The sequence below is a fragment of the Puma concolor genome, chromosome E4 (assembly GCF_028749965.1).
Source record: "Puma concolor isolate L17-30 chromosome E4, mPumCon1.1.hap2, whole genome shotgun sequence".
Classification (NCBI taxonomy): Eukaryota; Metazoa; Chordata; class Mammalia; order Carnivora; family Felidae; genus Puma; species Puma concolor.
Window position 1 is genome coordinate 24,506,404 of NC_141683.1, and position 19,201 is coordinate 24,525,604.

Here is a 19,201-nt window from a genome sequence, read left to right on the forward strand (position 1 = left end):
TGAATTCTAAACTCAAACTCTAAACTGAAAATTACCCTCAGTATATGCTTTGCTACAATATAAAGGTTATAAAGGTGGAGTGATGGAAGATGATGATGGAGTTCAGATTGTTTTATTTACTTCCATAATTTGGTAGCTCAGGTATGTCCTTTGGCCTTGTGCAAAAATCATGAAACTGAAATAAAGATCTTTTAGATATTTAAATTTTAAAATGATTTCAGAAAGAACCATTCAAGTGACATAGATGTCTTCATTTACAGGGGAGTTTTTGACTTTGCTTATAACATGACCTTTTCTTTGGTTTTCACTGTTACTCAAAGATAACCATAAAGAAAATTCCTATCTGGATGAGTTATGACTTGCCTCCTAACATGGGTAAATTACCTGTTCACAGTTTTATTCATTCCTAGTAATCCAGTTTGTAAACACGTACTATTGGCCACTGCCAGGCATAAAACCAAAATTGTAACATACATGGTCTGTCACACATCATGACTACTACAGCTCAGGATTTAGAATTTGTTATGTTAAACTATACAAAAAAAACCACACTTATTATTCTATTTATTTTTAAAAGAATGATGATCCTAAAAAAAAAAAAAAAAAAAGAATGATGATCCTGCATTAAAACTTAAACACATGGTGGGGTGCCTGGCTGGCTCAGTGGGTTGAGTGTCCAACTCCTGACATTGGCTCAGGTCATGATCTCACAGTTTGTGAGTTCAAGCCCCAAGCCAGGATATGCACTGATAGTGTGGAGCCTGCTTGAGATTCTTTCTCCCTCTTTCTCTGTCCCGCCCCCTCGTCTCAAAATAAGTAAATAAACTTAAAAAAAAAAAAATTAAAAAAATTAAACATATAGTGCCAGTCATACATTAGATGTTAAATAAGTATTTGCTTTTGGATTGAATGAATGAACGTAACTTCAGGGTAAGTATCTCATGTTCACTCCTTTTATACAGACTCAGAGTCAAATATTTCACAGATATTTAGCAGTAAGTAGACAGCAGGGCAGAGCTATTCAGACAGTTACCTGAAAAGGGTCTGCACGTTTACAATCGTTTTGGCATCTGCCATGTAGTCTTCCTCGGCACTCATGGTACTCTCTTTGTCCACAACCACCATGTTGGCAGCGAAAGTCACTCCACACCTGAGTAAATCATCTAGGCTTTGATAAAAATCAACAGAGAAAAATGGACTTTCAATAAATCACAGTACTAAGATCAGTGCTTGCTTACCCACTACACTTGTATAGGTTGCCCTCATAGATGGCTTTCACAGAGTTTGCCCTGGTAGATGTTAATGGGGATTATAATACATTCTCTACAGATATTAAATAATTTGTATTTTTGAGCTGTTTATGTTTCATTAGATCTTAACCGTTTCAAAGCACTATGCTTTAAGAATTTTTAAATAATATTTATTAATTATATAAGGAAAACACGGAAAACACCCATTTTGCAATCAAATAGAAATAAAGCATATCAGAACTTTTCTCTCACTATTTCAAAGACATGACATTTACATCTTCTTTATCCCTACAGTACTTTTGGTAAGAGTAGAGATGAATACTCATATTACCTTAGATGGTCTAGCCCAACAAAGAAATGTTAAACTATGAAATATTCTCAAATGTGGATTATCTCTTTGTGAGAGCTGTGTGTTAAAGATTGGTTTAACACAGCCACGAGCATGAAAAATATATAAATATCAGTTGTATTCAAACTTACCATTTACCATTTAGTTTTTGAGCAACCGATTGAATAACCTAATTTCTTTAGTTGCATGAAATAATTGCTAAACTAGATACAAATTCCTGTGAATTATAATAGTCAGTCTTCTCCCCTATCACTGATAAAAACTAGCAGTTTCCCACTGAATTAAAAGAAAATGTTAACATTAAAACTGAAACAAGGAAACCATTATCTCACTGCCTCTGCTTCATACAAACTAGAAAAATAGGGCTGAAGTAGATAAAGGAGACTAAATTTGAATGAGTGTAAGAACGTTGTCCGTACAAAGTTGACTAAAGACCGTGTAGACCTTAAAGAACAGTAGTTCCTTTTAAATTCTTCAATTGAAGGGTCAGTTCCCTGAGGATATTTTCCAAGTGTGTGATTGGCTGAACTAGTCACGTTACTTTAGAGGGAACTGTTTTCTTCTTATGATGAGGAAGGAGGTGGGATTTCTTATTCTGTTATGAGGTGAGAGAGTATTACCAAAGCTCTGAGTCCAAGATCCCCAGGGGTAGTTCAGAAAAAATATTTTGCTTGGATCAGGAACAATGCTCTGTGGCAAAGATTTTATGGCTAAAACTATGGAAACAGAATGTTATTCCAAATAAATTTCCTATGGTAAGAGGGGCCAGTACCACAATATCCAATCAATATGATGATCAAGTTTAAATCCCTAGAAATACTTTATTTGGATGTTCCTTTTAACTAAGAAATTCATAATTGTTCTTAGGTCTATTAAAATACATTTTTAAAAACAAAGAAATAGGTAGAAAATTAATGTGATATAGTCCCTTATGGGCCATAACAATGATGCCTTCAATTCACTTTATTATAATTTTAAGTCGCTTTCTATGTTAGCTCTTAAAATCCTGCTCCCCAATTAAAAAAAAAAAATCATCTCTCCATTATAATTATCTACATAAAAAGAGGGACAGATCAAGTGGAAGAAGGTAAGCCTGACTGGAAAAGGATATACACATGAAAGTTATGACAGAAAAATGAATATTTCATTAGTAATAAATCAATGAGGTTGGAACTTGACAAAAAATTTCACTGTAAGTAACTGTGCCAAATAGCTAATAGTTACCTATACCTATATGTATCAGTTAATTCCATACTCAAAATATTGGCTGCTGTAGTTCACATATAACCTAGGCAAATGATTTTAGTAATTATGATTAAGTACGAGTTTAAATCTGTAGAAAATACATAAAATTGGAATGGCATTTCAGAAACACGTAGAAACATTTTGTTCTTCATGTTTTAACTTTGAATCACTTATTTTTGTATCCATTTAATATTACATTTTATTCCTTTTTTATCTTTATTATGCTACCAGTGAATTATAATGCCATGTCTATCATGATTTTTCCACACTATCCTCTTGCAAAGCCACTTGCCTATGTTTTTATTCAGCACAGTTGCTTTACACAGTTTGGCCACCAGATGGCTGACTAAGATAAAAGTTAATCTTGAAAAAAAGATAATCTCAAGAGGAAACAACTTCCTTTGTACCCTTCTCTAAGCCTTCCTTCCCAAGAACTACAATGTGAATGTATGAGTATACGGCAGTGTTGTGAATGGGTTTTAATTCATTCAAAGGTGTGTCTGTTTTTTTAAGGGAAATTTCAAACATTGACAAAAGAGAATAACACAGTGAACCTCCATATTTCAATCACCCAACCCAGCTTCAATAATTATCAACTTGTTGCCAATCCTGCTTTTTTCTCCATTCATAGGAACTTGACCCTCTCAGTTCTTTGTCTCAACATAAACACTTTTATAGAGGAAGAATTCATTTCATAGTTTACAGCAACAAGGACAGATGGGAGGTTTATTCATCTTTTAAGTATTCTGTTTTTCTAATGAATTTTAATAGAATATTATCATTTCACAGTAACATTACTAATGATAAAATATAGTTTGATTTCACATTCATGGATTTAAATAGTAATTTTAATGCGTCTAACTACATCTTAGTTGGTTAGTATTAAGATAACTGATCATGTAAATTATATTAATGTAGACTAGAGGCTAGATATAAGTTAGTTTGGTCTTTAATATATCCAACAGCCAATAAACACTTCCAAAGTTATAAGACTTTGTTTTTCAATATCTACAGGACAAAACGTAAGCATGAAAGTTCTTAATTGATAACTTTTAGCATTTTGTTTCGACGGTTCTGGTAGACATTTTGTTGTTAATGGGTAGCTAACACATTTTATGTGCATATTAGTTTTATGATCTTTAGTTTTTATATTTCTTATATGCTCATGCATATAAAAGAATTTGTATTTTAATACTAACATATTGCACACATTTGACTTCTTAATTAACACATTTTTAGAAGTTATAGATTGATATATGTTACTAGAATAAAGTAAACTCTTAAGAAAATGCTCCAGTTTATAAATCTGGCCTAAAACAAACATCTCTAAATTACTTTGAAGGTTTCCAGAAGTTATGACAATGATATCAATGCATCACAACACTGAACCTTTAGGTTTTCTCTATCCCTCGGCCCTTAGTAACAACATTATTGCTACAGACAGTGCAAAACTAAAATAGCTTTAGAAACTAAACAAATGTGACAAAATTCTCATGCAGCAAGATTTGTTTTAATTCAACAACAGATTACTGCTTTAGGAAGTTTGAATACAAGATGTATAACACGAGACCATAAGCTCTGCATGCAAAATACACCATATTTGCAATACTGAAATGGCAAATTACACTCATCATGCAACACGGGGCACAGCACAGGACAAACCACAGGACACCACACTAGTTAGTGCGCCAAAGATTTTGTCACCTACTTGTCAATAGAGCCCACCATGTAGTAAACCATTGGAAACCAACAGATTGCATCCAGAAAATGCATATCTGGCCTAAGTAGCAGATGGGTTACAAAATGAAACACAATGTCACAACAGTGGCAGCGCTTCTAGGGAAAGGAAGTAAGTTGACTTAGTTTGCATTTCCAAAACTAAACACTGTTGACAAGATTAATTTTAAGTGCCTTTTTTCTTAACATTAATTAGAAAATATCATTTGTACTTGTTATGAATAATACAATGTACTATTATATTATAAAAACAAGTTGTATTTCTGCTTTCTAAATCAGAAACATTATGGCATTATTCTACAAAAATACTGAATTGATATCCTTAATTATGACTAAAAAGTCTTATCAATGACTTTAAAAATTATTCATGCAGAGGAGGAATTGTAAAATGAGAAATTAATGATTTTTTTCTTGGATGGCCCAAAGCATAGAGAACTAAATTAGCATGCTTATTAAGAGCAACCTCCCTAAGGGATATACACAATTACAACATGCCCTTTTTAATGTATCAGCCTATTAATCAATAAATATAGTATATGCACCCATGTAACATATGTATCATATAAAATTAAAAGTATTTCACCTTTACATAATTGACTTACTCCATGTATATTGTTGAGCAAATATATATTAAAATCTATACTTATAGGCATATTTGGGGAAAGAATCATAAACCTGGATGCTTCCTTAGAAATCACTTAATCTATTATATTCATTTTATAAAGTTATTAACTCTTTCATGCATCTATTCACTCAGCATATATGTACCCATATATTTATATAATAGACATTTCTATACTAAGGCATACAGAAAAAAGAATATCATGTTACCTTGTACTATATAAAATACAGCTTTCGGAACACATGTACAAAAGCACATAATTACAATATATCTTTTAATCAGAAAAAAAAAAACCAATAGATTGCACTCAGAAAGCAGAATTGGGGATCATTACACAGAAGTGATATTAAATTTGGATGTTTGCCAGTAAAAGAGAAGGAGAGGGAAATTCTAGGAAAAGGGAAGGATAGCATCTATAATATCCCAGCTAGATGAAGTCTTTTCCTCCCTGACCTATTTTCTTCCTGTTGATCATCCTCTTAACCCTTTAACTCTAAAGAAAAAGAATGCACAATACAGTGAAGCTAAAAAGACAATCTTCCAAAGAATACTATTGTAATGTTGATTCAGCTCAACATTAAATTTCTTCATAGTCATTTTAAATGGCCCCATATTATAACATATTATAAATGTACCACAATTAATGTTTAAAATCCTCAATTATTCAGTATATAAATTATTCTCACTTTCATATTGTTAACTCTTGAAGTTACAGGTTATTTCCTATATCTTGCTATTATATACCATACTGGTATGAACATCTTTAGATGACATTTTCCTGTATTAGTTTTTAAATCATTTATGCCAAAGCATTCATAGAAGGATATTAATGAATCACAGAATACAGATATTTTAAAAACTCATGATGCATGTTCATTTCAATGAATATTATAACAATATACAGTCCGAGCAGCAGTCTTTTATAGAACCTTCTGGTTCGGTCTGAGCACTGCTCCGCTTCTTAAAATTAGAAGTGCCATTCTCATTGCTCATTCGATAACTTCCATGACTCTCCTCCCCTACCTCATGTTTATAGAAGCAGGTGTGAGGACACCACAAGATTGGGACCGTACTGAGATTTTGCGGTGGTTTGAAAAATCATTTTGCCTGTGTCTTTTTTCGGTTGTTATTTTGTTTCATCTCTCTTTACTCCTTTGCAGTTCTACTCAGATAAAGTGAGTAGCTCAATAATCTATGTGACAGAGATGGATCTATAATTCTTCATTATTAATTGCAGATACATACCCTGGCTGGAATAACCACACTTTTACTCTGACTCATTCTTTTACATTCAGATCATTTCAATTTCTTTATGCCATCTTCTCTATTCTAAAGGCTAGTAAAGCAAGAGTAAATAATGTTATTGAATAACTCAACTTAATGAAAATACTGAAAAACTGTGTAATAAATAGTACTGGGGTCACTGGGGACAAAAATTAAGTCCTTACTTTATGCCAATTCTCCCAATTAGAGTTAAAATAAAAATATGTCCTTTGCATTTTGTTGCTTTTTCCAGTAGGAATCATTAAAGGTACTTAGACATCAAAATTATTGCCTTGTTTTAGGAAACTCATGAATTTTAGCCACATGCAATTCTGCCACAAACATGTATTTACGATGTGCAAGCAACCTTCTACACCCTCAGAAATTACATTAGCATCTGCATTATGCTAGCTTAGTTCATCCTTACACAAATTCAGCTATGTTACAAGGTAAATCAAGCCCTTGAAACCTAGTAAATATATAATCTTGATGAAGCATATCTAATGTAGAGAATCTTATATGCCATACTTTTTGCAAAATGTAACTTGTATAACGAATAGATTCATCTACTTTTATTGATAAAGTTAGTTTATAAGGAAACTTGAAACATAAAGAACATAGCAATTGTACATTTGTATGTACTATGTTAGCTCATTTAAATTGGCAACAGTGTTCATGTCACTAAACTGCTTAGTAATTGATGAGTGACATAAATGATATCATAGGCTCTTAATAGACTAATCTTTCTAATTATTGAAGTTAATTGGCAAACATAACCTTTACATTGAAAGACACTAAGCAAAAACATAAAACTCTAATAAAAACAGGAAATGTCCCATTCTTATGCTGCACCCTAAACAAAGGACAGATGAAGAATGGAATGTAGGAAAACAAAACCATCAATACTATAGAATAAAATGTATGCATTTTTTATCTGAATGTTAAATACAGAAGACCTATCTATGTTAGAAATTACATTATGGAAAAGTGAAAATAATTACAGATTTAACTCTAAAGCTCATCACAAAAAAATTAGCAAAAAAGAAACAAACATTTAAAAATGGGTTACTTAAGGGCACCTGGATGCCTCAGTCAGTTAAGCGTCCAAATTCAGCTCAGATCATGATCTCGCGGTTTGTGAGTTGAAGTCCCACATGGGGCTCTCTGTTACCATCGCAGAGCCTGCTTTTAGATCCTCTGTCTCCCTCTCCTCTGCCCCTTCCCTGCTCACCCTCTCTCTCTCTCTCTCAAAACTAAACATTTTTTTAAAATGTGTTACTTATATATTTATATGTTACTTATAAATTCATAGATTCTTTTTGCTTAATATACAAAAGTATTTCAAATCAAGAAAAGATAAAGAGGAAAAGAGATCTAGAACAAAAGAAATGTACACAGACTAAAATAAAACATGTTGTATCTAAATAGTAATAAAAGAAATTAAAATTCAACAAACTCAGACGTAATTGATGTTAGTAAACAGAAAAAAAGTGAGCACATCATTAATCTGCAACCTAACTGTAATTATATTAAGAAAGATGACTGTTTATGAGTGTAAAACATCATATTCTTACAAAAGCTTTCATTATAAAAATTGCCATTACATGCAAATGTTAATTAGCTACTGATTGTTAGGAGTGAAAAGGTTTGTGGATTTGCATGGATTTGCAAAGTTGAAGATCATTATTTCCCATTTAAGTAATAAATGTGATGGGCTTAATTTTTGTATTTCAAATTCAAGAAGTGAATGAATATAGTGAGACAGTTTATTTTGTCAGCATTTCATAATTCTGTTAAGTAGTTTATTCCTTTCTTAAAAATATATAAGTAGTTTCATTTAAGTGCTTAAAATAAATTTCCCTTTATTGTTAATTGGGTTTTCACCCAAATCCACTCATCAGTTTGAATAGTGACAATGTCATTTTCTTGATTGGTATGGGGGGTAGGGGGACAACTGACATTTCCTGACTGCCTTACTAAGTGAGATATTTCACTAGTGCTTCACACACACTGTCTTATAAAGTCTCAAAATTAGCTGTTCAGATAAATGTCCTACTCATTTTACACATGAGAAAACTGAGGCTTAGAGATCTCTGATAACATGCAAAAGCCTTATCAAGAAGTTAAGTAAGCTTAGACCATATCTCAGATCCAGGAGTCCAAAGATTGAATGTCTTTAATAAGGGCTCTGATATATCAGACATTGTATCATTGCTTTTAAAATAAGCTGAAGTTTACTGGACACTATATATGAAAAGAAGATTGATGCACTAAAAGGATTGTAGAAAGAAGATGTAAAAATTTGGGAACATAAGCCTGGATCTTGCACTTCAACTTTGTGTAGCTTTGGGCAATATATTCCAAAGTTCTTGACTCTTGTCTCCATCTCTTTTATGAAATGGTATTATCAGATGACTAGATGACCTTGAAGGTTGTGGTGGTCATCGAAATATTTAAGATCAGCATAGCACAACAAGAGACCAAACAAAACAGATGGCCAACCAATTAGAATCAAGACCAGCTCTAATGAGCCAGTATCAAATGCAAGATCTTTTCCATTGTGACTGGGTTTCATTAAGTTATCAGATGAGATCCACAAGTCTTTCTATTTGGAAACATTATGAAAACATATTTTGACATATTATGTTTGGGAATATTATCAATTTAATTTACATCTTAAAATCCCATACTTATGACATCTGTTATTGTTTATTTGTTATATTGAATTAATTGTTCTTTCAACTTAAATAGCCATGTACTGAATATTATTTTCAGCAATACTCATGTGAATTTAAAACAAAGTCAAAACCCACTAAACTAACTAATAATTAAAAAAGTGTATACAATTCTTAGCATACATATTCTTATAACATGGAAATACGTTGAAGAAGAAAAGCATCATATTTCTTTGTAACATTGTAGGATAGATTACAAAATACTAGTCATGGCAGAGCAACAAACATTTCATTGTTTGAAAAAAAAGGATTGCATAAAACTTCCTGGAACATTATTTATTAGTGTTTAGTTTTCGTTTCCTCATTCTTGGCCAAAAGAGCAGAGGACAACAAATAAAAATTTTAGACATCACTTTTGGGAAGGACTCAGGAAGCTAATAAACATTACAGCATGTACTTTCATCATTAACACTTTGAAAGAAAAGTCAAACCCTACAAAATTCATCTAACAAAAAAACATCATGGGAATAATCAGATTCCAAAATGTAAGTTATTAGGAAAGCAAAAAAATTTTAATGCAAAATAATCCAGTTAAAATATATTACTGTTTCTAAAAAGAATTCGCACTGTATTTTTTGCATATGTTAAAAACCTGTAAGTTAAGCAACATCATATAGTTGAAAGAACAATGAAGTATGAATTACATAGAAGGTTCTAATCCTAGAACTAACCTTGGAATAGTCATTTAACTTCTTTGGTCTGTTTTTCCTTGTCTATAAATTAAGAGTACTGTAACCAAGTGACACAAGCTGGTTTATTTAAATGTTATCATTGTAACTTCTAAACTTTGAGATTTTAAGCTGCTTGGTACATCTCTCTGAGGATAAATCATCAGTATATGATATAGATATATTTCTAAGGGGAACAAATGTAAAATAAAAGTAAAGTGTCCAGTATGATGACTGACAGGCAATAAGTGCTCAACAATTATTACTGTTATGAACAGAGGGTAGAAGTAAAGAATATTGACTTTATTAAAGGATCTCTATGGTCTCATTCAGACAAAATACTCTCTCTAATAAAAGCTGCATCTAGATTTATGCGGAAATACTGACCAGTTTTCCAATAATTAAGAGGAACAGAGTTTTCAGGTTTTTCCATGATTGACCAGATTTAGGAATTAAGACTATATTCAGAACTAAACAAAAAGGGACTGATTTAGATATAACCATTCAAAAATCTACATAAGACACACACATAAAGGAACGCTAGACCCTGCCACCTGCTCAATGGGATAATAAGGTAGACACTGGAGGATTAATGATGCTGACATGGGATTACCTATAAAGACTAGATATTAAAACAGAGAAAAGTCCATCTCTATTCCATGGAGTAAACACCACTCCAAAATTTGGAGATATGGATTCTTTTGGGAGGTGTAATATCGTGACTTATAAGAAATATATATTTGGACATTCAGATCATCCATGATTCTTGGATCATAGCTCCCAAAACCCTCGGAATTTCCTGAGGAAAGGAGAATGGGAACATTTTTTGTCATAATGTTTGTTCTCTTGTCCTCAGTTCCTGATATCACTTCAGAGCCATAGATGTACAACGGGTGTCTTGTTATTCATAACAAGCCCCTTTCCATCACAACCAGGTTGATATTAATGAGGTGACTTCTGGGAACCACCTCTTTTGGGGGCTTGTTGTCAGGGGAACAAACCATGAATACAGGGTTGGAACTTTTAGTCCCATACCCTGATTTCTGAGAAGGGGAGAGGGGCTAGAGTTTGAGTTCAACAACAAATGACCAATGATTTGACCAATTATGCCTACCTATGTAATGACCCCTCCATAAAAACCCAAAGGAAGGAGTCTGAGGAACTTTTAGGTTGGTAAACAAATGGACATTTGGCAATAGTGGTGCCCTCAGACAGGGTGTGGACACTCAATGCCCTTTCCCCATACCTTGCCCTATGCATCAACTCCATCTGGCTGTTCCTGAGTTATACCTTTTTATAGTAAACCAGTAATCCAGGAAGTAAACGTTTGAGTTCTATGAGCTGTTCTAGGAAATTAATGGAACTTGAGTAGGGAACTCTGATTTCTAGTCTGTTGGTCAAAAGTATAGCTAAAGGGGCACCTAAATGGTTCAGGCAGTTAAATGTCTGACTCCTGATTTTGGCTCAGGTCATGATCTCATGGTTCGTGGATTCAAACCCATGTTGGGCTCTGTGCTAACAGTGTGGAGACTGCTTGAGACTCTCTCTCTCTCTCTCTCTCTCTCTCTCTCTCTCTCTCTCTCTGTTCCTCCCCCACTTGTGCTCTCTCTCTCTCTGTCAAAAAAAAAAAAACTTAAAAAAAAAAGAAAGAAATATAGCTAACAACCTGGACTTGTGAGTAGCACCTCAAGTCCAAGGAGGGGGTCACTGGAACCTCCAGTCTATAGCTGGTTGGGCAGAAACACAGATGATAAGCTGAGCTTGTGATTGGCTTCTGAATGGAGGAAGTAATCTTGTAGGACTGAATTCTTAACCTGTGGAACCCTTAACCCAGACAGTAGTGTTAGAATTGACTTGAATTGTAGGACACCCAGCTGATCTCGGGTATTGCTTGCTGGGGATGTGGGAAACCACCCACCAACACATACACACATTGAAACTGGGTCCAGGAACCCAATTAGATTTACACATTAGAACAAGAAATTTTACCTTGAAATAACGTAAAGCAGGGGAAAGGTCAGTTTTTACCCCTTGCTTTACCACAGGGATACTTCTTTTTCAAGCCTCTTCCTATCTTTCTCTCTGTACTCCTATCTTTCTCTCAGTTGATCCACTTTGATCCAAGCCATACAAGATGAGGATGTTCTAAGGCAATCAATTTGAAAATGCACCTACCTTAAATACTATCTCTAAGGGAACAAACACACCAAAAGCACAAAGAGCCAAAACCTGATGTGTTACAATTCACAGGGCCAATTGAGCATTTCTTGTGTGCCAGTTCAACCAGTCCCTTAGAACTTCCTGCCAAAGAGGTTCTAGAATTAGGGATACATTCAAAGGCCTTGGAGGTATTTTACAACCACTCCATTGCCATACCCGTCCCGCAACCCAACTTTCATCCTCCTAAGATTTGTTTCATTAAGCTTTAATTTCTTCTGACATCAAATCCAAGTTTCTGCTCCCCCCATACCTGCCCTAAATTTACCTAATCTTTCCTTGGATGCCAAAGTGATAACAGGAAAGTCACTGATTCATCATACCTGAAAATTCTTCAACTGAAACCTCTAGAGTGTTCTCAATTTTTAGAGTTATCATTGCAATAATGATGCTAAAAAAGATGCATCAAAGAGTGTCTTGATATTGGTATATTCAGAATAAACAATGTCACTAAGTTAAAATAGTGAAAAGATATTTCTGTTTTGAAAAACTTCTTTTGATAAATTTTAAAGGCAGAACAAGGCAACAGATTTTGGCCTCATTTAGTTTATCCTGAAATTTTGTATCACTTTGGAATTTAAGAGGAGAGTTGGAGGATCCTAAAATATGGTATTGATCTAAGAACCATCTGCTACCAATTTTGAGTCACAGAGAGGAATATCATAATTTTAGGACACAATGGGTTTGACCATAACATTCAGTGACCCACATTTATATTTGCATAAGGATTGTGAAATGCTTAAGTAGTCTTATCTCACAAGAGTATATCAATCCCACGTTTTCAAAATAAATGAACATGGTAAAGCATTAATTATTCATGTTATGGTATAGAATGTATGTTTTAACAGTGGAAGAATCATAATAACTTATAATTATGTATCATACTATCACATAAGAATGGATCATTAATATGCTTAGCGGATAATTAATGGTTCTTTCAAAAGACAAGAAATTTGTCTAGTTTTGGCAGAAATTTTCCAGGCTAGCTGATTAACTTAAAGAAAATAACTGTAATTATTTCAATGGCGTCTTTCCCATTGATATTGAGTGATAACAACGTGCAAAATAGTTTTAAATAAGATGCTCAGAGTGCTCCAGTGATGTTTCAAGTAGTATTTGTGAAACATAACCATATTCAGTGATTGTTTTAGCACAAAATATACCTCCCAATGAATCATGTGCCATAATGTATCTGATTTAAAATATTCTAAGCAAAGTAAAGTAAATTATTTTTGATATAATGTTAAGAACTCTTTGTCTTGTTTGGGTATTTTAAAATATACTTACGGGTTATCCAATAGCAGTACTATGGGATTAAGTTCTTTCTTTGGTCTATAATATGCCCTGAGAGGAACAATAAAATTATACAATCCATTTCCAGCTGTTTCAGCTGCAACTATAATTAGCTTATTTTTGAATCCATAGGCTTTTGCGTCCTCATAGTAGTTATGCTGGCAACTCTAGAGAAGAAAAATTATACAAAGAAATGCCATTTTTACACTCCACTAAAATTTGGTGAAAAAAATTTAGGATATATGGAAAAGTAAAATTAAGTTAACCTAGTAAATCCCTTATTTTATAAAAAATTTGAAAATAGTTACATTTTTCTATGCCGTTCTCCAGCCTGCTTCAGGAAACGAAGGTGTTCATGGCAAGACAAATGATTGCGGGTGTGTAGCATGATGTAGGGGAAGAAAAAGTCAGCAATATGTGTGCACACATGTTCTACTGGAAACTGAAACTTACTACTAGATGACATCTGGGTATCTATATTTTAAAATTGTCATAATGTGTATGTATATCAAAACATCATGTTATATATACCTTGAATATATGCAATTTTTATTTGTCAATTATATCTCAATAATGCTGGGAAAAATCTACCTCTGACTTTCATTGCCAGAAATAGAATAATTAAATAACCTTTGAACATTCCAAGTACTGAATATCTAAAGGGACGAATATGGAAAAAACATTTTCTTTGTTGTTAAAAAACAAAAAAGCAAAACAAAACAAAACAAAATCCTTAATTATATAACTGTACATCTGAGCTGTCAAGATAATGATAGAAATACACAAAAGTACAATACTACTACTGGTAATAACAACAAAAACAATAACAATACTTTATCAAAACTCATTGTTGCCCTCAGGGTATTTTGCTATTTTCTAGGGGGCTGGTACTTAATAGACATAGCAGTATTAAACCAAGGTTCTTTTAAACTAAATTATCTGCATGGAGAACTCCTTTAGTGTTCTGCTTTTTCATCTATCTATGTCTCTATGTGAGTTTGTTTATTTGGGTTGAGATTAGTTGATTCTCTGTGGATTCATCACCAATTCTGGAATATTCTCTACCTTCATTCTTTAATAAAAAATTACAAAATGCTGTTGGGAACAAGGCACCATGAGTCAACAGAAACAATAAATGATAGAATTAGACTCACAAAGACTACAAATTATTGATGTTATTAGATTCAGAATATAAAACGAACACATTTACTGTATTTAAAGAAATAAAAGAGAACATTTAAAGTATGAACAAATAAGAAGAGATTATTTAAAATACTCAGGTAGATGTTAAGAGAAATGCATATATTTGGGGCACCTGGGTGGCTCAGTTGGTTAAGCCTCTGACTTCGGCCTAGGCATGATCTCACCATTCCCTAGTTCGAGCCCCACACTGGACTCTGTGCTGACAGCTCAGAGCCTTGAACTTGTTTCAGATTCTGTGTCTCCCTCTCTCCCTGCCCCTCCTCAACTCATGCTCTCTCTCTCCCAAAAATAAAATAAACATTAAAAAAAAGTTAAGAAATGCATATATTCTCTTTTAGAACTAAAAAGTACACTAATTAAAAATAAAACTCAAAAGCTGGGTAATAGTACACATTTGATGCATATGAATGGGGTCAACTGCAGGGCAGAGTTGAAGTAACTACTCAGAATGTGAGAAGGAAAGTGATATAAAGTAGTAAGAAAAAATGAAGATATTTGGAAAACAGTGTGACAGTGTCTAACATATATTTAAACGAGATGCCTGAAAATGAAAGTATCAGAAAGAAGCCCTATTCAAGTAAATACTGACTGAGGATTTTCTAGAATTAATGAAATACTCAAAACTTCAGTCAAATAATAAATAAAAATCCAGCTTCATATGCATGGTAATAAAAGTGCAGAACAACCAAGGCAATGACAAGATCTTAAAACCAGCCAAACAGAAAAGAGAGACTCTCCACAGGGAATAGGAACTAGGATGATGGCCACTTCTCAAAAGCAACATGGAGCCCATAAGGCAGTAAATAAAATCCCAATGTGCTTAAAGGAAAAAGAAAACTGATAGCTTGGAATTGGACACCCAACAAATCTATCTTTTAAGATTATTTGTAGAGAAACTGAAATTGACAGAATTCAACACTGATAGGACCTTAGTAAGAGAATTTCTAAAAGCTATAATCTGGGAAGTAGAAAAATGAATCCAGAAGGAAGGTTTAAGGTATAAAAAAGAATAGAGAAAGGGGAAATGGTTTTAAAAAGGAGGGAGCAATAAGCCTTCATTGGAAGTATGATTGAAGATTTACTAATATAAGTAGGATCTGCAACCATATGAAGGAATGAGGTCACTCACAAAGAGGCCGTGGAAAGGGAAGAGTGACAGGTGATGTTGAGACTATTAAGAACTTGAAGATTTATGAGGTAAAATGAGAAAAAAAAGAACTAATTTAGGAGTAGCTCAATTAGCGACACCTGGGTGGCTCAGTCAGTTAAGTGTTCGACTTCAGCTCAGGTCATGATCTCACGGTTTGTGGGTTCAAGCCCTGTGTCCAGCTGTGTGCTGAGAGTTTGGAGCCTGGAGTCTGCTTTGAATTCTGTCTCCCTCTCTCTCTCTGTCCCTCACCCACTCGTGCTCTGTCTCTCTCTCTCTCTCAAAAATAAATAAACATCAAAAAAAAATTTTTTTTAAGAAGAAGTAGCTCAATTAATAAAACAAAAAGGAGAAAACAAGGAATTTAGTGTTGATAAACCTTGATCAGGAACCAGCTTGTTGATGCTGATGCAGAATGAACTGGGCAACATAATCCCAACTCACACTTCACAGATGCAGTAGGATTGGCTGCCCAACCCCATCTCCTAATTACAAAGTAGACATTCCTTTATGGAGCAGACCACCACCTCCAGCCAGCCTAATGCTAAATAAATATATGATAATACCAGATGTCACAGCTAGTCAGCAACATTCAGAAACTTTGCCTTCTCTATATGGTAGAGAGACAGTTCAGTCTTTAGTTTTAAAGGACCCTCTATTGTTCACCAATCTGTATCTCTGAAAGCTTAACTTTTCAGTTATACCAGTTGTCCTGCTTGGGGATAAATCATTTCCCCTCTTTGGTCTCCCAGTATGTTTTTTCTCTTGAACTGTGTGTTAAAAAATAAAATGGTACAAGAAGTGAATCCAGGTTTTGTGGGGCCTAAAGCTTCTGTTTCTTGGGGAATGTTCTTTAAGGAAAATAACACAAATATTATAAACTAAAAAATTAGTCACAGGTTCTTAGAAAGGGTCAATACAGGTGAAGAGTCCTGAAGCTTAAGATTCATTACTGTTACCAAAAATACACAGATAGTACTATCAAATACTGCACACGGTAAATTAAAACAAGAACAAAAGAAAAAGGCGTTGAGAGATGGAACTGTCCATCTTAATGGACCCAGATGAATATTTGGAAGCAATGACAAAGATTTACAAAAAAAAGCTTCAGAATGATAAAGGCAGAAATTTTCTAATGTTCTGCTAATCTTCCTTAAGAATGACAGTAATAGCCAAGACCCATGATGTTTATTACACAAAAAAGTAATAGTAGCAAGAATACTAACAGAATGCATTAAGTGCCTAGTCATTTATTAACTTCCAGGCACTATGTTAAAAGCATTCTACACACACTAAGTTATAGAATTCTCAAAAGAACCCGATGAGGCTCATATTAAAATTACAAACATTTTGCAGATGTGGAAACTGAAATTTAATGGTGAAGTTATTTGCCCAAATTTCAAAGCCTGTAAGCAGATTTTAACACCCATTAACTCCAAAATTTACAGTAAAATTCCTGGTTAGAATTAGTGGCACATTTTAATTTCTAGGAGGTGGGAGGGGCAGTTGAGAATCTTGTTTTTATCTGCTTTCTTATTCATCAAGAAAACAAGCTCTTATACAGGTCATGCCAATTGGCCATATCGTGAAAGAGATTTAAAAATGCTCGCCTTCTTGGAATCTTTCTGTTTTGAATGGTTTCTTTGGAACATCCAGACAGGAACCAAGAACTATAGTAAAATCTTTAGGAAAGGAGATATTAACCACGACACAGATATTAGCTTTCAGTCTAATCAATAATGAACCTTTGTGGCTAACACATAGATCAGCTAATTTTACCATGTCAAGCAATCACACATTAAGTTTTGAGGCAAAAATACCTGGCAAAATAAATAGTGCCCATTTGGCCAAAGTAATTTTGAGAGACTTTGGATGTTGAAAATTCATAACTTTGAGATTCTGGCACCTTTGTTTTTTCCTTAACAAGATGACTGGCTGAATCATTGGGTATTTTAGTAGAAGAGTAGAGTTTTGGGGTAATCTTCAGTTCAGTTAAGAAAGTATAATTCACCATTTTATGTATTACATTTACATTTGAAAAGATAATGCTCTTTAAACATATTTTAGTCAAAAGATTATACAAAATTATTTAAATATATGTAATTACAAAATGCCATAATTTCAGTTTTGGAGAAAATAACAATTACTTACCTTGTCTAGTCTTAAGCAGCAAAATGGCACTTTTTCATGAAGGAGATGACAAAAAGTGGGTGAACTTCCTATATATGGAGAGTAAGGTGGGTAGCCTTTAGCATATCTGTAAAATAATATGAAATATTTGAATTGCCTTGAACAAAACACACAAAGCTGGACCATTAAGTTATAGCCATACCCCTCGATTTTCATAAAGTTAGATGCAACTCTTTTTGTTGCAATTACATTTTGATAAAGAAAGGATTTATAATAAGGATAAGCAAACCAGGACCCATGGACCATGTCTGGCCCATCAGCTAGTTTTGTGAATTAAAAGTGTTTTGTTTTGTTTTTTATTTTAAAGGATTGGAAAAAGCTTAAAAAAATAAATGGTTGAAAAAAGACAAAAGAATAATATTTCATGTCACATAAAATATTATGAAATTAAAATGTAAGTATCCACAAGTAAAGTTTCTTTAGGACACAGCCATACTCATTCATTTTATGTATTGTCAATGGGTGCTTTCATGTGTCAAAAATAGCTGGGTGTGTACAGCCAAACAGGGCCCATAAAGTCTAAAATATTTACTAGCTGGTTCCTGTACAAAAAGTTTGCCAATCCTCGGTTTAAAAATTTAGATAGACTTTTTAAAATATGACCATTATTTTTTATAAAACACATTTAAAGCAAAAGGACTTATTTTCTAAAAAAAAAATTTTTAACGTTTATTCATTTTTGAAAGACAGAACGTGAGTGGGGGAAGGGCAGAGAGAGAGGGAGACACAGAACTGGAAGCAGGCTCCAGGTCCCAAGCTGTCAGCACAGAGCCCGATGCGGGTTTTGAACCCACGAACCATGAGATCATGACCTGAGCCAAAGTCAGGCGCTTAACCGACTAAGCCACCCAGGCGCCCCTAAAGCAAAATGACTTATTATGATTTACTTCGTCAATACTCATTAGTCCTGGATGCATAATCACAAAGGAGTAAACAGTTGATTTAATCACTCAAACATTCACCAAAAACAATATTGTTGGAATCTTCCTTAAAATATCATCAAAAACATTCATTTGTTTGCTGACTTCATGAAAATAGCCACTTGTACATCACGGCTGTATTGATTTTCAAAATAAAACTATCAAAAAGTAGCAGCAGCAGAAAAAAGAACTATTTATTTGTTAAGAAATAAAATTTAGTAGAGGCAAAATCCCTTTATCCAATATGAAAACTGTTTTCTCAGTAAAAATTTACCTTCTAAACCAAATTTCAAACCTAGTTTAAACTGTTTTCCAGACATTATTAGCTAGGAGGGTAAAAAGGTGCCCATTTTGCAAATTTA

At 33.6% G+C, this 19,201-nt stretch overlaps 1 protein-coding gene across 12 annotated transcripts in view; it reads right to left on the reverse strand.

Annotated features, from left to right (window-relative positions):
• Positions 1 to 19,201, reverse strand: part of KCNT2 (potassium sodium-activated channel subfamily T member 2) — a 364,649-nt gene that overhangs the window by 78,905 nt on the left and 266,543 nt on the right. For 9 of the 12 annotated variants that reach the window (XR_015245793.1, XM_086693290.1, XM_086693289.1 and 6 more), the window contains 4 exons: positions 17,881 to 17,986; positions 13,374 to 13,546; positions 4,553 to 4,624; positions 1,034 to 1,168 (listed from right to left, as the gene is read on the reverse strand). Coding sequence is in view for 11 of the 12 variants with exons in the window: in XM_086693290.1 (XP_086549416.1) it covers positions 1,034 to 1,168; positions 4,553 to 4,624; positions 13,374 to 13,546; positions 17,881 to 17,986 (486 nt within the window). In the remaining variant the exon portion in view is untranslated. The remainder of the gene's footprint in view (positions 1 to 1,033; positions 1,169 to 4,552; positions 4,625 to 13,373; positions 13,547 to 17,880; positions 17,987 to 19,201) is intronic. The other 3 variants (XM_086693288.1, XM_086693293.1, XM_025927776.2) reach the window with 1 other exon arrangement.